Source organism: Anarhichas minor, unplaced genomic scaffold, assembly GCF_050575085.1.
Source record: "Anarhichas minor isolate MPS153535 unplaced genomic scaffold, ASM5057508v1 ptg000012l, whole genome shotgun sequence".
In the NCBI taxonomy this organism is placed as follows: domain Eukaryota; kingdom Metazoa; phylum Chordata; class Actinopteri; order Perciformes; family Anarhichadidae; genus Anarhichas; species Anarhichas minor.
In genome coordinates, this window is record NW_027466458.1 from 8,502,061 (window position 1) to 8,524,471 (window position 22,411).

General features: G+C 42.3%; 2 protein-coding genes across 5 annotated transcripts; one reads left to right on the plus strand and one right to left on the minus strand.

Annotated features, from left to right (window-relative positions):
- Nucleotides 1–82: 82 nt before the first annotated feature.
- Nucleotides 83–13,310, minus strand: sclt1 (sodium channel and clathrin linker 1). Of its 2 annotated transcripts, XM_076090680.1 has the most exons (21): nucleotides 12,789–13,310; nucleotides 12,574–12,641; nucleotides 12,305–12,357; nucleotides 12,074–12,146; nucleotides 9,800–9,855; nucleotides 9,306–9,441; nucleotides 8,311–8,433; nucleotides 8,077–8,142; nucleotides 7,375–7,445; nucleotides 6,633–6,723; nucleotides 6,009–6,100; nucleotides 5,509–5,686; nucleotides 5,235–5,333; nucleotides 2,869–2,940; nucleotides 2,673–2,747; nucleotides 2,436–2,578; nucleotides 2,024–2,216; nucleotides 1,567–1,763; nucleotides 944–1,022; nucleotides 471–566; nucleotides 83–352 (listed from the first exon to the last, which is right to left on the minus strand). In XM_076090680.1, the coding sequence occupies exons 1-21, from the start codon at nucleotides 12,820–12,822 to the stop codon at nucleotides 293–295; spliced, it is 2,055 nt and encodes a 684-aa protein (XP_075946795.1). In that variant the 5' UTR covers nucleotides 12,823–13,310; the 3' UTR covers nucleotides 83–292. The 2 variants fall into 2 exon arrangements, with proteins under 2 accessions (XP_075946795.1, XP_075946794.1); XM_076090679.1 differs by lacking the exon at nucleotides 83–352 and having other exon boundaries at nucleotides 535–760.
- A 45-nt stretch (nucleotides 13,311–13,355) lies between these two features.
- On the plus strand, nucleotides 13,356–17,070 carry cunh4orf33 (chromosome unknown C4orf33 homolog). Of its 3 annotated transcripts, none has more exons than XM_076090684.1 (6): nucleotides 13,356–13,556; nucleotides 13,993–14,186; nucleotides 15,045–15,105; nucleotides 15,193–15,244; nucleotides 15,343–15,542; nucleotides 16,200–17,070. In XM_076090684.1, the coding sequence occupies exons 2-6, from the start codon at nucleotides 14,006–14,008 to the stop codon at nucleotides 16,294–16,296; spliced, it is 591 nt and encodes a 196-aa protein (XP_075946799.1). In that variant the 5' UTR covers nucleotides 13,356–13,556; nucleotides 13,993–14,005; the 3' UTR covers nucleotides 16,297–17,070. The 3 variants fall into 3 exon arrangements, with proteins under 3 accessions (XP_075946799.1, XP_075946798.1, XP_075946797.1); XM_076090683.1 differs by having other exon boundaries at nucleotides 14,002–14,186; XM_076090682.1 differs by lacking the exon at nucleotides 13,356–13,556 and adding an exon at nucleotides 13,569–13,917.
- Nucleotides 17,071–22,411: the final 5,341 nt, after the last annotated feature.

Here is a 22,411-nt window from a genome sequence, read left to right on the forward strand (position 1 = left end):
AATGTCATGCCATAGACTAGAGGGACCCGAAGCATTGGATTTCCATTTCACTGTATTTCTGTGTACACAACAAAGACCAGGGTGTATTTGGAGGTATTTATTTTGTAGTTACACATCAGACACATTCAATCCATGGCACATTAGTGCACAACATCAGAACACACTGCCTTCAAATAACCAGATCACAGACAACACCATTGTTGTCTTATGTCTTTGGCCAAATGTTGATATTGATAAAACCAACAATGTGCTCTAAACACACATTGTGTTCCTATAGCAGTGACAGACGCTGTTATAACGTCTCTGGATCAACCATGGCTGCTTTCCTTCGCTGTGACGCGAACATACTCAGCTGTTAAAATAAAATAAAGAAAAACATAAAGCATAATAAATGAATGATGTCAGTATTAAATGAGATGAGAAACTGGAAAATACACATCTCTCCATGTCAGGGTGAAGAGTACCCATACCTGTTGTGTAGCAGTAGTTGCCTTTTGTTCAGCTTGTGTCAGTCGTCTCTGAAGACGACTCGTCTTCTCTTGATACTCTACTAGCTGCCTCTCATACTGCACACACACACACACACACACACACACAGTTAGTAGATGTTTGACAGTCCAATATTCTGTTGAAGTCCATCGGATGGACAGCATGAATTCACTACTGTCTTTGTAACGCTGCTTGGTACTTCTGACACTTGTAGGCTTCTCGTAAAATGCCTTCTGCTTCTTGTCTTCTTGTAGCTGCTGTTCTGAGCACACTGTTAAACATGTAGAAGATGGCGTCCCACAATGCAGGATAAATATATACATTTTCTTTTTATAAGACCAGAATTTTCTCAGAATTACTCACCATTTCATCTCCCTTTCACACCAGCCACTCTTGCACTGAAACTCGAGCTGCATGTTGTTTGCGTGTGTGTGTGTGTGTGTGTTACACAAACCTCAGCAGCAGTGTTCTGGTGAGATTCAAGCTGCAGCTCCAGCTCGTGTGAACGATGCTTCTGCCGATTCAGCTCTGCTCTGAAACAGACGTAGAAAGAGAAACCATTTCATCACAGAGATGAAACATTAATAAAGCTTTTTAAAAATTATTTATAAGTTTTCTTTTAAAAATGTTTCAACATGTACAATATTTCCAATACAGTGTAGTACAGCTGTTGCTTTGTCCTTTATCCAGTGTCCAGTGTTATCCTCAGGCAGTATCAGAAGAAAGTATTGAATTGCACTTTTTGTAGTAAAAATTGATGTACATTTAAAGATATTGGGGTCAGAACAGTGTCGTCACAGTCTGTCAGAAATCCACTAGTTTCCATTCGACTGGTTATCATTGTACGCTTTTATTTGACCAGAAATCTTTTTGTGCACCACATTGCTTCACATTCATCTACACAAGGAGAACACACCACACTGACAGATATTGTTAGAGTCGGCCTATTATATTCCCTGTCTTTTGTTAAGGGTTTTACAGGCAACATTTTAGTCCTGAAGCACATTTCTCAGTGCATGTTTTGTATCCTTCTTTCCTTTCTTTAGTAACGTTAAATCTATCTTCACAAGTTCTTACTTGAGGCCAGTGATTTTAGTCTCGAAGGCCTGTACAAGGTTCTTAGCCTCTTCTTTCCAGCGCTGGGTACTTCTCTGCTGTGCTGTGAGGAGGCGCGTCAGATCAGCTCTGGAGCTTTGGCTGCTGTCCTCCAGCTCCTGCACGCGTGCATCAAGTCCCTGCTCCTTCAGGTTGTACTCCTGCTCCATCTGTGAGAGCTAGAGGGAGCGCAGCACAGTCAGGTGGTGTCAGGTCACCTGGCTGGTCCAACATCGGTTCAGTAGATATCATTGCATAATATTAGCCTGTATCACTATGTAAGCATGACTTGTTGTATTGCAACATTTATTATATCATCAGTGTTTTATAGTTTTTAACTTAAGTTTCTAAATATTTCTTGCAGTAATAGCTTCCCAAGTGTCTGGTATAGAGCCCCTCTTCCTCCATTTCCTTCCCTTTCTATCCATCGTTAGGTCACCTGTTGTTTGGCCTTCCTTTGGATCAGCGAGGTAGCCTTGCGCAGCTCATCCATCTCCTTGCGGAGCTGCAAGTTCTCCTGTTGCAGCTGGAGCCGCTCCTCGCTTACACCGACACAGTCGTCCCGGGCTGCAGCCAGAGAGGCCTGCAGCCGCCGCACTTCCTCCCGGCACCGTAACAGCTCCTCGCTGTAGCTACACAAGCACAGATGGATCAAGAAAGGAAAGAGTGAGAGAGACGTGATGGTTTAGTTTTTATATCCATCACTATTGGCAGCCACGTAGGGCACCTCCCCCTGCTGTTGTGAGGATGTGAGAAGGAATGGAGTAAAGGTGGAGTGCTCAACTTCCTGACAAGAATATGCGGAGTTTGAACTAGTGAAGAGCAAACATACAATGCAAAGCTACACTTACTCCATCTCCATCTTTTTCAGTTTGTTCTGTGTGCTTTGCAGAGTGAGGCTCACGTCTTCCTTCATCCTCTCTGCATCTAGACACCTCTGGTGAAGGGCATCTATCTTCCTGAACTCCGGCTCTGCCCTGCCCTCCTTATAAACCTAAAACAAAAACGACTTTACAGTCATGCAATCAAACACCGTCAGAACTCGGGAGTTTAGTTTCGTAGCGTCTTCCTTGTGGCTTCACTGATACCTTCTCCAGCTCCTCCTCTACAGCTTCTCTCTCTCGCAGGGACTTTGCAATCTGAGACTCTTTATCTGCACACTCCTACAGAGAGGTGGGAGAGAGAACAAGGAGTCGGAATGAAAAAATAGAAAACACATGAGCAGACAGGTGGAGTCTAATGTAACGTTGAAGGGGATTTGTCTTTAACAGGCTCAGTTCTTACCAGCTGCAGTGCAGACAGCTCCTCAGCCATACGGTGGATCTGAACGTTGCACTGCTTACGCACATTATCCACCTGTTAAAGATAGTGTCACATGACTACTGGGATCCGGGCAGTGCGATCGCTTTGCAATTATATCCAATAGATAGTAACCTTTATGAGATGGAAAAAAGGTACTCGAGTTGGGGACTTAACTCAACAGTTTAACGTTTGGGCAGCACGTTCAAATGACTAACATCACCTGAAACTCACCAGTCAAACGCACTGAGGCTGTGAGGGTTCTTTTAACACTAAAGACCGGAGGCAATGGAACAATCAGACCGATAAAGAGGAGGCTGCTGCATGTACCTCTAGCATTTGCAAGGTGAAAAATCTTCGGGCACTAAAATCGATCATGTGGCTCGCTTGTCCAATCTGAATTAAAGGTGCAGTGTGTAGGATTTGGCAACATCCAGCGGCGAGGTTGCAGATTGCAACCAACTGAAACTTGTGTGCCAAGTGAGTAGGAGAACTACGGTGGCCGGCGCGAAAACAAGAAAATGCAAATAGCCTTATCAGTTTGTCAGTTGAGGGCTACTGTAGGAAGACGGCAGCTGGCTCTGTGAAGATATAAACGGCTCATTCTAAGGTGAGGAACACACAATCATTCTGTGTGTATCCTTGACACCTACCGTATTTTCCGCACTATAAAGCGCACCGGATTATAAGGCGCACCTTCAATGAATGGCCTATTTTAGAACTGTTTTTATATATAGGGCGCACCGGATTATAAGGCGCATAGAATAGAATAGCGTCGTAAGCGTGTCTCTTGAAAGGTGCCATTTTGGAGTCTTTATACACACAAGTGGTGTTGGACTAAGAGTAAGCACAGTACCGGTGTTTACCGCGGTGCGGCTTTGTAGTTTACCAGTCGTACTGAAACATTTTGACAGAGCGCCGTGTACAACCAGTATGGATCAACCAATTAACCAATTGATCCATATATAAGGCGCTCCGGATTACAAGGCGCACTGTCGTTTTTTGAGAAAATTAAAGGCTTTTAAGTGCGCCTTATAGTGCGGAAAATACGGTACTTAACTTATGGTGAATGCATTTTAATTCCTCATACAGCATTTGAAGAGAAAGTCCTGCTAGATAACAGACAAAGTGTATTTAGACAGTGTGGCTGTCTAAATACCAGATCTATGGTATGTGTTCATACTGGTTGTACCTTTTTGTACAACCACCATGGTTTTGACATGTTATGCTGAATAGACAGTGTGTGTTGTCTTGACTGCTTTCACCAGTCAAGACATATTGCTGCATTTCTTCACCAGCTGTCCATCAGTGGAATAGCATGAAACCATCTGCAGCAGGCGTCTCTTTCATGCACAAGCATCCTTGTGTGGGCACAACATACAGTACTAATGCTGCATTTACACTGCACGGTGAGGCACAGTTCAACTTAACGGGCTCTGGTTTTCTATTAGCAGAAGTTGTGGATAGCGCCTGCTACATGGCATTTATTTTGTGGTAACACCGTGCTCAATGTTCCAAGCAAGCTGAATAATTGATAAGCCTGGAAACACCATTATTTCTGGGAAACTCAAACCCTCATGCAGAGCTGCCTGGGTGGTACTTAAAACCTCAGGTAAGTCTGAGGTCGGTCTACCAATGTAAGCAGTTTTGGGATTAATTCTTAATTCAACATACTTATCTCAAGTGAATATGAGGGGGAGGGGAAACGAAGGGTGACAACTTTATCTGTGGCTGCCATGTTTAACATCAACCTCTAACTCCAAAAGAAAATGTCCTGCAAGTTAAAAAGGCAAATTCAAGGGAAGGTCTCTAATGTACAGAAAGTCAAACACATCAACAGCTACTCTCTTAAAGAACATCACTTGTTGAAGTCTAGCCAGAGACTAAGATGACAGCCAGTGCTGCAGTCATGCTAGGCTGCATTAACAGGATTAAACTGTTTAAGTGCTTGATGAGGAAGAGCCGTTAATTGCGCATTAATCACCAAGTCCCTGACTGAGGTTAGGCAGGGGGGGAGAGCAGTGCTCTGCTTTTGGCTTCGTACATCAGTGCCGTGAGAGGTGGTGCCTCCGAGTTAGACTAATTATGAATCAGAAATTCTGGGGTTGCTGTAGTTTTTACAGATATTAATTTCTTTGGTCATTTAAGTATAGAGTTGGCACCAAATATCTCGACACCATCCGGTGCTTTTAATAATGATGCAATACATTTGGTATGTGAAAGCAGATTTTAGTCGTACAAAGAGAAAATTAAATCAAGAGCGTTTAGTAAAATAAGCCTCATCCACACAGCTGACATCATTTAATGTTTCACTATTCCAACGTCTACACAGACAGTCGGTAACTCCGCACCTCTTTTCTGGTGCGGACTGCAGCATCCTGGATTAACTGTTTGATGGCCTCCTTTGTTTTCTCAAGCTCCTCTGTCTTCTGCTTCTCTCTTAACAGGGCCTGAAGGAAGAGCACACAGAGACACAGCTACACATGTCAGTGGGCGAAGTGCTGCACTGATGTGGACACAGAGGATGGATCGTCGATTGAGAGGAAGGCTTGTTCTGGGAAAAAGATTTTCAAAAAACGGGGACGGGATAGAGATTGGCAGGAGATAGACAATGACTGCAGTCACCTGGTCCTTCTGCAACGCAGCCTCCTCAGCCACCTGAACCCTCTCTCGGACTTTGGCCAGGGCCTCATACTTCTCCTCTTCTAGGGTGGTACAATGTGCCTGGAGTTCCCCCACCTTCCTTTCCCACACAGCCTGATCTCTGCGAACTGCCTCGGCCTCGTGAGATGCAGCTTTTAGTCTGGCAGAGGAGAGAAACGAGTGAGCAGCAGCAGCAGGGGAAAAGACAGGGAACTGTCATCTTGATGTAAAACTCCATGACTGCCCAAATATTCTGACATCTTACTGCTTCCAGAAGCTCAGCAACAGTTTGCAACAGAAGGTGGTGTGATCGTGTCTAGTGAGCCATTTGTAAAATATGCTGAAATTCCCGACACTTTAGTGAGATTTCCTCACCCTATCGGAATTTACATTTCACAACGGTGCATACATTTCATGAATTATTGAAGCTATTCTGCAGAAAAGGACAGTTGCAGACAAAGGAAGGTTTTCCTTGCGCTCACCTGGCCTCCAGCTGGCTCAAGGCCGCCTGAAGCTGTTGGAGTCGTCTGTCTGCTGCGTCCTCTCGGCCCTGAGCCGCCAACACATCTTCCTCCTAAATACACACACACACACACCTGTTGTTGCTTTTTAATTAACTGGATTCATCTTTTTGTTCAATATCCCGAATAATGACAATTGGTGGCCACTACAGCCCAAAGTGACCCAACAACCGTTATTGTGATTAAGAAACAAAATCAACTTCTGTTTCGATTGTGTCAGAACGACTTCAAAGCGTATTCAGTCTTAAAGGGAACTGCGGACATTCAAAGAATCAAACATGTTATTCTTAGGGTCCGTGACTCTCTCCAGAATCCCCAAACTAGAGTGCAAAAGCTCAAATGTGTTGCGTCATTAAGAGAGTCAAAGATGGCTCCACAGAGAGTGAGTTGGGAAAGATGCAATAGATGACACTGACAGCACCCAGTATGTGGTTACAGTCTCTCTTAGTACTGATTGAACATCTAGGTGTTCACCTTTAAGATTCCTCATCAAGTATTTCTTCACAACCTTCCCATTTGGTGGACAAACTATTTTCTTCTGCAGAATATTTTTATTCTGTACGTTTAGTTGTTGTCTTCTCTCACCCGTCTCTGCATCTGCTCCTGGATATTTTGTGTCAGTTTGGTCATCTCATCCACTCTGGCCGTGGCGGTCCTCAGCTCGGCCTTGGCCCGCCTACACCAGGAGGACAGAGAGTCAACAAGAGTTCACGTGTGTAACAACCTAGAAACCGGACTGCCATCTTGCATTTAGAGAATATATAGAATACGTTATTTGGTTATCACTAACAAATGTTGGTCTTTTTTGGAAAAACGCATTCACCTTCTCCTTGGATTAAGCAGAGGAGATGCAACGTGTTGACGTGTGATCGTTGGAGGTGTTCACACGTGGAAGTAATTACCTTTGAACAGAGCTGTGGGTGCTGGCTGTAGCTTTATATTAAAGTACATACGTGAGAGGGCCATCAATCTTTTCAACAAAAAAGCGAATAATTGATTTCCCTATTGCTGCACACTCCTAGACTCCTAAACTATTCCTTTGACTTAGAAGCAAAGGCTTTTTCCAATCACACAGTAAAATGCACATTACACTATTTTGGAACATGTGTTCAACCTGTAGTTCCCAACATGGGCTTAAACAACGCTTTGACGCATCCTGCATGCACCCATTGTCCTACAGTTATTATTTCCATTGGTGCAACTGGTGGTATTTAAAGTCCACAACTGATGAGGGAAACTGATTGTTGTCAAAATGACCTCATAGAGCCCATTCACGGAGCAAGACAGCTGCCAGCAGTCATTTTCAATATCTGCTGTATTCAGTTACCTGAGCTGGCTGTGCAGCTCCTCCATCTCCGTGCTCTGCTCCGTCACCATCTTCAGAAGCTGCTGGTTAGTCTGTGTGTGGCAGGAGAGACAAGACTGCCATGTGTGTGGCATGACTCCAACACACCCCGAAAAACAACTGTCACCAAAAACATCTCTCTTCAAACTGTTTTGGTGCTTTTCGAGCAAACCCAATAAATCGCTCTCACATACAGCGAATAAAAACGGCTGCTTGTGTGAGGAGTCAGAGACGGGGAAGCCCAGGGTGAGCCCTCATTAACAATGCATCAGAGGGATATAGTATTACCCTCTCCTCACACACTGCATGCTGTCCTAAGTAAGCACAAGGCTTGCATGTGTAGTGTGTTCATGGGTTTGTAATGTATGTAAATAAATATATGCACAATAACTGTCTAAAGAGAGCCTAAACAGTGACTCTGACTGTATTTATATGTGACTGTGGGAGAGAGAGAGACTAGTGCATAACAGTGTGTGCTAGTTAGAGGATTACCAAGCGAGTGGACAGTCCATTATGCAACACGACAGCTCTGGATAACTACCACAGTGATTTGGAAAACCGATTCACTTAGTTACAAGATGAATTATTAGAGCAGGGTTCATTTCGAAGCGGTGTGCAGCATTTCGATCCCATGGCTAATTAGGAGGCCGTGATTTAACAAGCTTTTAATTAACCATCACTTACTGATTCCAGTTGCTGATTGGCCACTTGAAGTTTGTGTGTGTGCTGCTGGAACTGAACAAGCTGATCCTGTGACAGGAAAAAAAAGAGGCACTCAATAAAAGTTAACTGCTGGTAATTACCGCATGCTTATATCAAGCATTAACTGAGGCCAAGCTGCTCTAATTAACCTCATTTGTATGATAATGGCTCCATCTAGTGGCAAAAGGCCTGCATGTTTATGCAGAAATACTGAACCTTCAGCTGCTGTCTGTGCGTGTCGTGGATCTGTGCATCAGAGGCAGTCTTCTGGTAGGTCTGCTGGAGGAGGTCCAGCTCCTGGGCTGTTGTCTGCCACAGCTCCATAGCCTGCAACCGCTCCTACACAATTACACACAGAAACACGCCTGCACGTTTATACACACTCAGAGGCATTGATGCGTGGCAGAAAATAATTGCTCACTTCCTACGAGTTGCATCCATGTCCGTGCATTCTGGGACTGAATCAGGACATGATAACCTAACGGAGGACAGACACTAAGAGTACTGAAAACAGCTAACGTCTGGAAAGGAGAACTGCTCCAAAATGGTCTTATTTGTATGTTATGCATCTTGTCAGCGAGTCACCACTAAATGAAAGGGCCGTGCAGCGTTGAGCCACTGGGACCAACTGTTGTTGCTGTTGGCAGTTAACAACTCCAACGCACGAGTCAACTACTCAATAAACCACGATGTCTTGTTTTTTATTGCTACACATTTAAAACACTCAAGAAACAACAAGGAAATATGACAGTTTGAAGTTGTCGGGAACCTTTGACAGAGCTAGGACGAGCGTTTCCCTCTGCTTCCACTTCTTGAACCAAGCGAGACTAACGTAGATATTTAAGACTGTCGCTTTTGAAAGAAGTAAAATCACATTCTTGTCTTACAAATGAAAAGTTGAATTTCAATGCATTTAGGGGTTTTGCTATTACAGCCTCCCTTTGTCTGGGTATGACCAAACATCAGGTGAATAATTACTCACATTATTGGGTCACCGTGCTGATTCTTCTCCACTTGTGCTCCTGCAGCGTTAGTTTAGTATTCAAGCTAAATGCCTGACAGCAGTTACATGGTGTCGTTTATAACACACCTTGAAAGAACAACTTAATGCACAGAGATAAACACATAAACCCATTGTTCTTCTCATCTAACTCCCAGTGAGACAGTGTGACCTTAATCTACATACGGTATACGTTTAGTCATATGCTGACCTGTTCACACAGCTGGACCTGTTCGTGGAGGTTTCTGACGACTGCTTCCTCCGCCAGCACGCTGCCCTCCACTCCTGAAGCCACCGGCAGGTCCTGAAGCTGCTTCTCCACAGACTCCCTGAGCTCTGCATGGAGCCTGGCAAAGGTAGGGGTTGATATTAAAAACTAATGAGATTTCAAATATAATGCCACAACCTTAATTACAGCCGACCGAGAACACTTTATTTGTCTGTAACGTGAACGGTCACGATGCCTTGATTATCAACAAAGAAAGAAGTAACAACTAAACCAGCATTATTACTCTACTTCTTCTACTATCTCACTGTTACCACATAACAATACAACCAGTCACTCAACTGTATCATGATTATAGATAGTCAGCCGGTTCATTTCTTACATTCTTTAAGGAGTACATGCCATGACAGAACAGCTGCGTTCCATCTCCTCTTGTGTATCGACTCTCTGAACTTTAAAACCAGTGGAACTTTTTCTACCTTTCGTTCTCCTTGACAACCCTCTCCAGCTTCACTTTGACATCCAACATCAGCGCCTGTCGACATAAACAAGGAGACCAACACCGTGTTAGGAATCAGTTAAGACAACCTCGTACACTTCAGGGCACCTGTGAACAAATCATAGTTTGAAAAGTAATGCCTGACTAACACATGATCAGAGATCAGTGTCTTTACAGTGTAGAGAGACCGTATCTGTTCAACCAACACGATGCGTCTCGGTGTCTGTATTCAGACAGCAGAACGGACGTGGGCGGAGTTATTACCCGACGCTGCATTGAATCTGGTAAATGTTGCATTGTCCAACATAATATGCGTTGGCAATGCAATGTTTCCACCTTCAAAGCATCAAATGAATTTAAAGTCGACATATAATTATTCATGAAATATTTTGCCACGTCCTCACACTGTACTTTACATCTCTGCTGTGTTTGATGAACCGTGTGAACGTTACCTCCATCACACTTTAACTGGGGGACGTCGAACAAGCAAAAGACTGAATGTTCCATATATTACAACACTGCTCCTCAAAGCAGATAAAGACGATCTTTTTATAGATAATTGGAAACCAATAACATTATTAAATATAGCCTGTGAAATTCTCTCACTTACTTTGCCAGATGCTTAAGAAACGGTTAAAGAGAAATCATAAATGAAGCTTATTCAGGAACTAATAGATGACTCTGAATACGCAGAATCAGATGCTTTAACTTTGTTTTGGGATTCTCATAAGGCATTCGACAAAGTGGAGCATCAGTTCATATTAAAGTCAAACTCCTGGCTTTGGTAAGACATCCATCACTAGTCAGAACACTATGAAGAAGGCAGAGCTGTGTCATGCTGTTTCCAAATACCACCAAAACATTCTCACTTTGCAGATCAATCTGCCAAGGTTGCCCAAGTTATCCCTTCATTTTTCTTATAGTTGAATTGCTCTCAAATCATATTTTACATTGTTATCATTTTCAAGGTCCAGGAATGTTTGAGAGGACGATCAGAATAAAACAGCTCGCTGATGACAAGCAACCAATCAGTACGAGTCCTTCTCCCGAGCATCTGGCTGAAGAGCCAGTGTTTCAAAAAGTGAGCTCTTTTATCAGTACAAGACTGGAGAAACATTAATATGTGATACACCAGTTTAAAAAGTATTAAATACCGTGGAAATAATAATTGTAAAAGTCTTAATGAATGCATATGATTCAATATGTGGCTTCAAAGGGATTCGTCCTTGTTAGGCAGAGCAGAACAGGTGGTGTCTCTAGTTTGTTTATCCTACCCGCTCTCTTTTTATCTGTAAAGAAATGAATAAGCCTTAATTCATTTCACTTTGGAGAAACAATAGCATCATTTAAAAAGGAGATGTTAGCAGGTTAGAGGGGCGACCGTGGAGATACTGAACTATGCCTTCAAATTAAAATGCTTAAAAGAATATTTGAAACTCCAGAATTTACTTCATTAGTCAAAATAGGAGGCTTACAATTTATATTACTTACAATGTATATCACTTCATTAAGCTTTAATCACAATAGTGAAGCAAAACTTACAGAATGGTGGAGCTCAACTTCTCAGCAAAGAGAGATTTCTCAGATCTACAATCTTTCCTGTCACTTATAAAGAACGTCAAACTATTATAAAGTGGAATCCTTCAGATGGTGAAACGCCTCCAACACACAAGAGCTGGATCTTTTCTGTTCAATAAATATTAACAGTTGTCAATGTACAAATAAACATACATGGAATAATATTTACAGCAAAATGTGGGAGATAAAACACAGCGATCACTTTCAACGGTTAGTCGTAAGTGAAACAACCAGCTGGTGAAAGGAACGTGTTGCCCCCTTAATACGGTCCGTTTTATCTTGTGGCCATGATGGTTTTGAAGACAAATGTCTGATGCACAGCTGTGTCAATCACGGCATGTTTACCCCCAAAATAGTAAGGGCCGACTCTGGGAAGAGGAAGAAGCTGTTTCCATCTCCGTATTTGTGCTTTCCCGAATTTTGTGTTCATAATCAGGGTGCTTCCCTAAAAATATACGACTCATTAAAGTAAACACAGATCTAGGATGTAGGGTCAGATCAAGAGATCACCGAGCTATCTACTATTTAATTAAGCACATTTCAAGAGCGATACTAATTCATCCCATTACCTTATATCAACAGTATATATTCCCAGATGAAGCACCAATATTCAATATGTTTGTACAATATTTAATTTCACTGTACGAACTGAATTTGTGTTTACGTGTTGTGTCACCTGGTATTTCTGCAGCTGTTCAGTCATTTCATCCATGTGCCGATCATACTCCGCTATCAGAGGAGCCATTACACTGTAACACAGATGGATAATCATGCCACTTGTGTAAGAAAAAGCACTTGCTATCCAGTGCACACATATCCATAGACGGTTGTTGTCCTCATAACTCTGACTTGGAACAAGAATATGTTGACTGTCGTACAAGAAAGACTTTTAATTGTTGCACCGGACCTTCTATCTGAGATCCAGGGTGAAGGAGAGTCTGCCCGTCTTGCTTCCTCAGCCTGATGAGCAGAGATGCCGGCGTTGAGAGTTAGCATCATGGAGTGTTCAGTTCTACTTCTAAATAATCCTCAGTCATCAACATTCCCATATGTATATGCTATATCTTTTCAAATCATTTCCCTACAAAGTAAAAGTCATTTGAATACAAGTTGTTCACTGAAGACACCAAATAATGAGCCAAAACTTTGTCGAGTTATTAACAGACGTCTTCGTACCAGAGAAGGTGTCGACTGAGTGCGGTGTCCATACTGATACTGGCTGAGAGCAGAATTCAGTCTGTGGACTGAAAACAGACGAGCACACACACACACACATATATATATATATTTTGATGTATATGTATACACACACACATGTTGGTCTACTATTTGGAGCTGAAGTTTCTCCACAAAACTAGGCTATTTTGAAAACCTCCCTGATGTGTCCTTACCTTGATCACGTAAAAACTCAACTTCTGCTTCCATGGTGAAGGCGCCGCAATCACAACAGTTTGCATTGGCAAGTTAGAAACGATGTGGTGCGTCTCCCCTTAACGTCATCATGTAAGCTCACCATTAACGTTATTTTAGAATCAGATGCACTAGCTATGCTACTGCTGTTTCCAAGGCAAAAGTTCTGTGTCTCAAAACACATGCACTCCGCTAACGAATTCACAAAGCTGGTAAATATAAGGTCGCTTGCATTCACGTCAACGTTACCTTGCGCAGCTAGCATTAGCTGAGCTAATCAATCTCAGCTAACGCTAAGCTTAAAACAACTTGCTAACTTAACCGTATGGTCTGTTGAACAAATGGCTAACTTAAAAACAAAACCATAGCAAAGAAAGTTGTCACTTGCCGGTTACAGAACAAACTCCACAAAACCACGATTGTTTACGTTACTATTCGGTTGCGCCGTCCGTTTTGAAGCAAACAAACAACAGCCAATGGAGATGGAGATGTGCACCGCAGAAATAGTTCCGTGTGTACGACCGGAAGGTGAAACAGTTCCACGCTGTGTCAGGAAGCTTCAGTCGGATATATGTTTGAGTTAACTCAAGAAATCCGATCTTTTAGTTTCAGTTTGAGTATTTGTTGGACTTTTCCACCAAGTGGAAATAGATATTGTTTTCATTCGAGCTTTGCTGGTAATATTGATACAACGTAAGATTTGCTCGATATCGTCAGCTCTCGGCCAGCTGGTCACATGATTACAACATGTAAGTGTTTGGTCACGTTACTGAATCTCTGATGATCTCTAAACTACGTCCTCTCGATAGTTTGTTGATTTGTTAAGAATTGAAAGGTCTAATCTAAAACTACATGGACACCATGTAAGTTTTTTTTCCCATATCAGGAAGTCAACTTTACTATCTTGACAAGTTATTGAGTAACAGAACTGCATTTCTCAATAACCTAATTTGATGATAAACTGCATAAAGAGCCGAGCTGGGTGTATATCAAGACACAAAGAGCCCAGCTGGAGCACAATTGACACTACTGGAGTTCTGGCAGCATGGGGGTAGTTGGTGCTCTCCAGTGTCTGACACTTATCCACATTCTGCTCTGCTGTGAATCTCTGTAAGTTTGTGTTTCTCCACCGTGTGATTATGCTGCACAGCAGATTCTCACTCTTGATTCAATTGTTCCTTTCAGTCCTTTTAGGCAAATGCAGTTTTCCATCCAGCACACTTGGGACAGCGATCCTGTGAATCATGACCCCATCAGGGTCAATTTCTCTCCTGGGCAAGGAGGGCTGAAGATCGAGATGTTTGGTCCCTTCTTCAATGACCCAGCAGCCCCTGCAGCTCCCCCCAGTCAGCCCTTTCCTGGACTCTGGGATTATGAAGGTGGGAGCTCCGGTGATGCTGTGTGTGTGGTAGTGCACTACACCGCGTCCTAGACGTGCAACAAGAGCTTTGAAGGATTTACGGGAAAATCCATAATGAATGGTCATAAATGAATTGATTGCAAAAAAGTTTCATCTTTAAAAAGTATTCTAGAAATCTCTTTTAAAAAGTATTAATATTTGAAGACGAATTGGCACATATAAAGTTAATTTGATAACACAAAAGGTTTTTTAATAGTATAACTTTATTGTAATCATGTTAATCAAGTTCTTTGAGTGCATTGCTTAGCGATGAGATAGTTCAACATCTTTTAACTGTTTATTCGCTTTCTTGTCAAGATTTAAGTTTATAAACTTGACAAAGGTTGCATTTATGGCCTGTTGTAATAGGTTGGATTATATTGTACAGGTGTTGCTGTTATGCTTCCCACCCCCCAATAACGTTGTTACTGCTGTCATGATTTAGGGATTTAGTCTGTATGATGCAATTTTAGACAAGTCTCAAAGGTGTTATACAATTCTGATTATAGTCCAATGAGGCTACGGACTACCTCTGTTTATGAGGCCATAATAGTGATTGTATTATCATTATCATGGTGACACAGCAGTTAAACCCTGTAACGAGGTTGAGTAATAACAATCCTATCTAATTGACCTGAAGTAAGTTCGATTTCCGCTTAATGAGCCCCACATAGTTGACCTCATTAATGTTACTTATTACCTCATTATAGTCCAGGGAGATAATGAGCATGTTGTTAGCCGGTGTGCTGGTCTTCATATCTTACTTGATATAGTATATGTATCTGTTATTCTTTAGTTATAACTCAAGATATATGATTCAATGGTGTATCTTCTTCAGTTGTGGAGTCCTTCTTCCTCGACAGTACCACAGAAAACTACCTGGAAGTGGAGTTTTGTCCGTAAGTACCGAGCTGAACTGTTGTAACATCCATGTGACCGTATGTTTGTTAAATCAAACAAACATACAAACTGTGTTTTCATTTTAGACATGGACAGCACCTGATATTATTGCTGTCGGGAGTTGGCCAAGCCTTCCAGGTAGGCAGACGTTGAAGGAGTTATTGAATGGGGCAGCGTTCCTCTGAGTTAGGTTTTTAAGTAGTTCTTATTGTTGTCTTGTTGCCTTCTTTCTCCAGCAACAACTGCCCATGGTGTTTAACGCCACGATCACAGGGGACCGGTGGATGGGTGAGGCTCTGCTCCCCTGGTCGTACTTACCTCCCAACATCAACAAGATGAACTCCTATGCTATTCATGGCTCAGGAGAGAAGCGTAGCTATGAGGCTCTGTACGCCATCCCCAAGGAGGAGACAGTGGAAGGCCAGAAACCCAACTTGTGAGTTTGCTGATTCCTATGAGTTCAGTTGTGTGAGGTCATGTACACAGACAGTATTTATAGTTGTTTTTTATAGAGTGTTTTGTTGTGAAGGGGTAGTCCAGGAATTTGGTATTGCACTTTTCTTTTAAGTTGGGGGAATTGTGAAAGACAAATGTATAAAAGAGTGGTCAAAATCAAAGCAGCAGAGGAGGAGATATCGCATCTTTCCGTCCCTAGTGTGGCTCATGCTCCAAAAACACTGGATCCTACATTTCCCCTCATGCAACTCTGCGGTCTCTTTCGTTAGACTTCCCCTTGTTGGTAAATGTTCACGTCTTTCAACCATTTTAGAGCAGAGAATAGAGCCAGAAATGTACAGCAGGTTTTCACAGACGTAGCTACACTTCTCACGATGAGTAAACTGATCTTTATGAGGGAAACCGTTGGACTGCCCCTTTGATTCTTTTTTAATATTTTGCAGCCGGACCAAAATAAGTTTGGATGCCAAAGTATTAACAGGCCAACTTTCACTTTTTAGATGAGTCAACTATTATCAAACCACTGGCTATGTAATTACTCTCACAATTAGATACGCAGTATATGTGTGTATGAATCTGCAAGTGTGTATGTGAGAGTTTTGCGCATCCTATATTAAATTCTCCCTCTATCTCTTAGCCACCGCCTGGAGTATTTCCAAAATTTCCGCCTGCAAAGCATCATGGGAGAAGGTTGGATCCAGCCAGTGTCTGATCTGTGGATAGGAAAGCCCTGAGCTTTTCAAAAACACTCCCTTGTCTCTCTCCTTCTGTCTTTCTTTTGCACACACACACACACACACACACACCACAGTGGCCGGGCAATAGTACAAAGATTCATTAACGGGAAACAAAGGGCAATCAATCTTTATTAGTTAATGATGCCAAACGATATGACAAGAAATATGTTATCAGCTTGTCAGAGCATTTCGGCCTTCACACACACATCTCCATCCACACGGTCACACACACACATCACAAGGTATTGGACGTCACCTTAATTTGCCTCGGCAGAGTGTGACCTACAGCAGTTCTACTGTGGATGGTGGCAAGAAATGCTGGCTTTGACATTGTGCTCGTGTGCAGCCTGTGCGTTTCACTCCAGTGAGGTAGACCACAGCAGTGTGGTTCTTTGTATATTGCTTTTTTCTCTGCAATTGTTTGTGACTCAATGTCATTTTAATTGGCGACGGTGGCTAAGTGGAGAGCAGGGCCGTCCTTCAATCAGGATCAGCGGTTGGAACCCCGGCTCCGCTAGTCGCATGTCGATGTGTCCTTGAGAAACTGAACCATGTATGGGGTGTATGAATGTGATAGAATCTGAATTGTAAGTCGCTTTGGTTAAAAGCTAAATGACTGTAATGTGAATGTTTTTCTGATGCAGGATTAAAGAAAAACTTAATTATTATAGTCGTCATTATATATTAGGTGCATATATATGAAATTTAACCTGTAATTGTTGATTATGTTTCATGTCTCTGCATTAAATGAATGCACCTTCACTTTAAAAATATGATTTGTTGCTTTCTTGCTGAAAGTTAGTTAGAGGAGGTTACTGAAGTAAAAGAACGTATGAATAAATAACTTGTAAAAGTCCTTCATTCAAACTCCTAATTAAGAAACATTATACAAGTGTTGCCTTAATATATTTTAAGTATCAAAGGGAACTTTCTCTCTGCAGAGAAATGTCACCTTATTATTATTATTATTAGCTGGTTAGTACTGATGCATCAAAGTGTAACAATGTGAAGTTCCTGTAGCTCCAGTTAGACATGAGAGAGTATCTATCCCGTCATCTAACTCTCTGCAAGACAGCGAATAAGCTTATTCCCAGAACGTCAAACTATTCCTTTAACTTGACCACTGTGGAATATATACGTCCTCTCATTATATCAAATCATGTATGATAGGTACTCTTAATGACAAATCAAATTAAATCAGTAGTAAGCTGCATAGAATATTAAATTGACTCATCCCGACACGCTGCAGTTCATTCCCCTCATATAGCAAATATCAAAGTCGCCCTCACTTACTCTTCCACCTACTTTTAGAGTAAAGTTGAGATCACAGGCCTCTGATCCTCAACACACACACTTGATGATTGATGACTCACAAATCTCTGTCTTCTCTCCATGACCCTGCCAGTCTTTCCCCCTTGCCCCTGCTAAACCGCCCGGTCGAGCCTGTGTATTTATCAGAAGCTCCTGAACTGCTTCCCCTGACCAGGAGCCGGGGAACTGATCGATTTTCATATTTGATGTGTTGCTCCTCGCAGTGGCAGCCCAAAAGCCCACAGTGAGCCCGTTCACTTTTAATTGGCATTCTCGCCTTTGAAATGCGTGCGTGATTAGGCCTAGAGAGCGCGCTGCTTAAGCCCCCTCCTTATGATCGCCTGTGGTGCCTTGCCACCGCACTGCACACTATTCACATGCACACACACGCTCATGGAGTTGGCACATTGTATTTCACCAGTCTCCTATTAATAAAATGTTGATCTAAAAACATGTTTCTGGACACATTAAGGGTAAAACAGGATCTTCATGAAACACTTTGATGAATATACATGACTGTACCCACCCACCTGTGTGCAGTCAGAGGATGTGTGTCCCCACTAAGGTTTAAACCCAGCTCCCTCTAATTAGTGTGAAAAGATGAGAGGGGAGAGCAGAACAGGTAGCTGCCTCTCCTCCGCCAAAGCCCCGGCAGACAAGCAGACACAAGAGCCGTCTTATCCCCCTCAGAGAGAGAAGAGACCAGCCTGCTCTGAAACATTCAGCACCAGCTTAAGGGTGATTCCGCGTGTCAGAAACTTTCTGGAGATCACCCTAGACCTAGTTTCTTTTTCCTCTCCAAGAGACGTTGGTCTCATTTCTTCCAAGTTTAAAGAGTGTTTGAGGGTATGAAATGAGAATAAAATTGTGATGAAAAATAGAACGGGAGGGATAAAGGAGTGATCTCGGAACATGCAAAGAGGGAGAGATTGAAAAAGCAAAAACGGTAATGACTTCATCTTAAGGATTCTGGGATAGAGACGCAGATGAAAGATTCATACTGAAGCTAGTAAGATACTGGGACTATGCGTAGCCTTTGCAGGCCAAACAACGGTATCGGCTTGTACAGAGAGATAGAACTTATCAACACTGTGCAGTACACAATCCTAATGTGGCTGCCTTCCAATATACCACATCGCACAAACAGAGGCAAACTTTGATCAGTGTTCACGTGGGACTTTATCTTACCTAATCACCAAAGAAATAAACTGAAGGCAACCTCATCAACAATCTGTTCTCCACAACGACCGAGGCAAAAACCAGTCGTAAAATATGGAAACACACCAACAGCTGTGTTGTGTCAGTATTCCATTTACAAAAAAGCCCCAATAGAAGGAATATGACATTCCAGTGTTCACTGCAGGGGTGAAGGATGGGAAGAGTGGTGCTATGAACAAAGATCTGGACTTATGCTGTGTGTGTGTGTGTGTGTGTGTGTGTGTGTGTGTGTGTGTGTGTGTGTGTGTGTGAATGTGTGATGATACAGCTAATTGCAGTTGAAGCTGTGTACGATGATGGCATGGGCAGAATGTGGGATGAAGCTGTAAGAGGCTGGGGAGAGGAAAAGAGAGACGCAGAGCCAAGCGAATGCCAGGGACATTAATAAGGGCCAGACGAGTTCTAGTTCTCAAAAACACTGCAGTGAGGAGGAGAAGAGAGAGGGAGAGGAGAGCAGAGGGCTTTCATTAAGGAAGAATGCTTGACAAACGTTTGTAAAGCTCTTTCCTTCTCACATCCACACACTGATAGACATGCAAGACATGTTCAGGTCAACATGAAGACAAATTACACACAGAAAGTACAATCTCCTCCAACAGATACAGACAGAAACTGCCTTTATGTTTATGAGTCATTGCTCAAATGCATTCATATTTTACAGTAAGAAATAATAACTATTACTTCTGCTTTATACACACACTCCCACCAAACACTGTTGCTCAATGCATTTGTCTCAAAGGGGAATGGGATTCATACTGTATGTTATCATCGCATAAACATTACAAACAAATGATATCAGTAAGAGCGTGAAAGAAAGTAAATTAAGCTTTCTTTGTTATCGACACAGAATATAAATCATGAGTGTTTGCCTAATTGATTCCATTAGATTCCCACCTGCCTGCCGACGCTCTCGTCCCTCCGTGCGTTGTTTATCTTCATCTTAAGCTCGATGGATGAAAGGGATCGTTATTGGATGTGAAGCCTGCTGAATTCCATCCTTTTTAGCGAGCACATTAATTGCCAATTAGATGTGACACCGAATTATGAAAGAATATTTGTTGTCGTACAATAAACTCACAAAGAAGTAAAACTCTTGATGCAGAAGTTTACTAGTTTGGGAGATAAGAAATGGAGATATTCCTTTGTTTTTAATAGCAAACAGACCGTTTTACGCTTGAAGGTAATTTATGTGCAGCTTGGTATTACTGGCCGTAAGTGAGCAAGTTCACTAACTCTTAATTGGGAAATAAATCACACTGTTGCCATAGTAACAAACACTTAATGGCAAAATGAGAGCATGCTGATAGTGTCTCAGCACATGGTTGTGTGTGTGTGTGTGTGTACATGTATGTGTGAGTGTGTCCACTCATGCGTGTGTCCCCCCCCCTCCAGCTCATTACTAGAGAGCCTTGTTAATGCAGCTGCTGCTATGGTCTGCACACGGCGAGCCGTTTCATTCCATTGCGTCGTGTTTTGTCCGTATTGCTCTTACAGGCCTGCTCCTTTAAAACACTGACAAATGTTGAAAGAACAAAATAGTTAATCACATAAAGTGAACAAAAGAAATAATCACATCATTAGGTGTCACAGCCCACAAATCATTTCTTCCACTTAGTCCATCATCATTATTTACTCTCTTTCACGTTCTACTTTTTAAAATCTTTTCCTCTTTCATTCGTTTCTCCTCTCCCCCTGTATGTTCTCCTGCTGGGCCTCGTCCTCCACCTCCAGTCCCCTTCAGCTCATGGGATGGATGGAGGCAGAGAGGGCATTAGCGTAGATGAATGGGTAGGTTGCCAAACACAATCTGGCCCACTTCAGTAGACAATTTAATATGGACTCGCCCACAGTGCGGTTACCCTGCCAGGGCGCTGCACTAAATCTCACTTTGAATTGCTATGATGGATACAGATGTGAAAACGTGTGTGTGTGTGTGTGTGTGTGTGAGTGTGTATGTGCTGGTATGTGTGCAGTCCTGTGTTTGAGTAGGCATGATGGATACAACAGACGATCAACAGACGGGTGAGCTGTGAGAGGCAGGAGTGATAATCGTAGTATTCATCTGGGTTAGGCTCGTGTCATGGCTGCCTGTGTTGCATTATGAACAGATAAAAGGCTGAAGTTACTTTCAATGCTTTCCATCAGTTCAACACCTGTAACTCACTTTTAGAAGAGAGCAGACCATGCATGAAAGAGATGAAGTGTATAATTAAAGTGACTGTTGTGGCCTTATGGTGATTATATTTGATTTCACTAGAATATAGATCTATGAGGAGAATAGTGTAAACTAACAGGAAATCAACCCAGATGAAAACAGAATTTATTCTGCTTTGAAAATGTGCCAACATTGACAAATCATAATTCATCTCTGACACATTGTCAGCTGCAGGCACACTTAAATAGACCTTGGAAAATGTAGTGTTTTCTAATTTTGCCCTTATTCTTACAATTCACAAGCACCGTGCATAGACGTAACCTGATGCAGCAGATGGTTTGTTACTCGAAACCATCGAAGCCGTCCTTGATAACTGTTTGGAAGAGAGCAGCACTTGGCAGGTAATTGGATGAGTTATGTGATTATCACCAATGATAGACACATCACATGTGGCTAACTTCAACCAATCAGACCAGCAGTTGGTAAATCAAACTCTCTCTGGAGAAGAGAAGAGTGAAAACAACTTTTCCAATGACAGAATTCCTGTTTTGCTCTTCTTACAATGAAGAAATATGCGATTGCAGCATCTACGCTAACCTCTTCAGCAGGCCACCATTCTTCAATATCCAACGTTTATTTCTTACTCGTAATACAGTTCCAGGTTTAACGAGCCTCCATCATAACTTTCCTCAAATTAGAAGAAGAAAGTCTTTCTGGAGAATGTTACCCCAAACACAATGCATGCTGGGATGTAAACCCTTGTCACATTGCCACTGGGCAGAATTATCCATAATACAACATAGATACTGCTGCTTTGACAACGGCTACTAATGCTTCAACTAACAAACTATCCTGGTGTTACACTATGTTTGATAATTAAATTGTTATTTAATCAGCTGCAGCCAAAGAAACAGGCAACACTAAGTGGCTTTGGTCTGAATAACCCCTGCCACCCTGTCCTCTAACAGCATCTTATTAGCCGAGATAAGGGACAAATCAATGGTTTGAAAGTCACTGGATGATCACTGCACAGCCATTTATCTCCTCTGACTCAATTAATTCTATTGCTCTCACTAAGCAGATCAATCAGTGCAACTGAACTAAGTGCATTTCTAAGTGACAACTTTACCAAGATGCCCTAATTGCCTCTTATTACTGGAAAATGCCATTCATTTTAAGAATGACCATATGTTCCTCGGATGCTCTTAAATGTGCAGCAGCTGAATAGAAACAACTCTATTGTGTCCTCCACAGCAGCCTACCAGGGTGATACGTTGTCCTATGAACTTTGACGTACAGCAGTAGTTAGTCATGCAGGGATGCATCAGGGCAGACAGTTGATACCCTGTGAGACAAGGGACCAAACCATGGTTCGCTCTTTTCTTACATTTGATCCGGTTAGTTTTGATTTAACATGTGAGCACACTA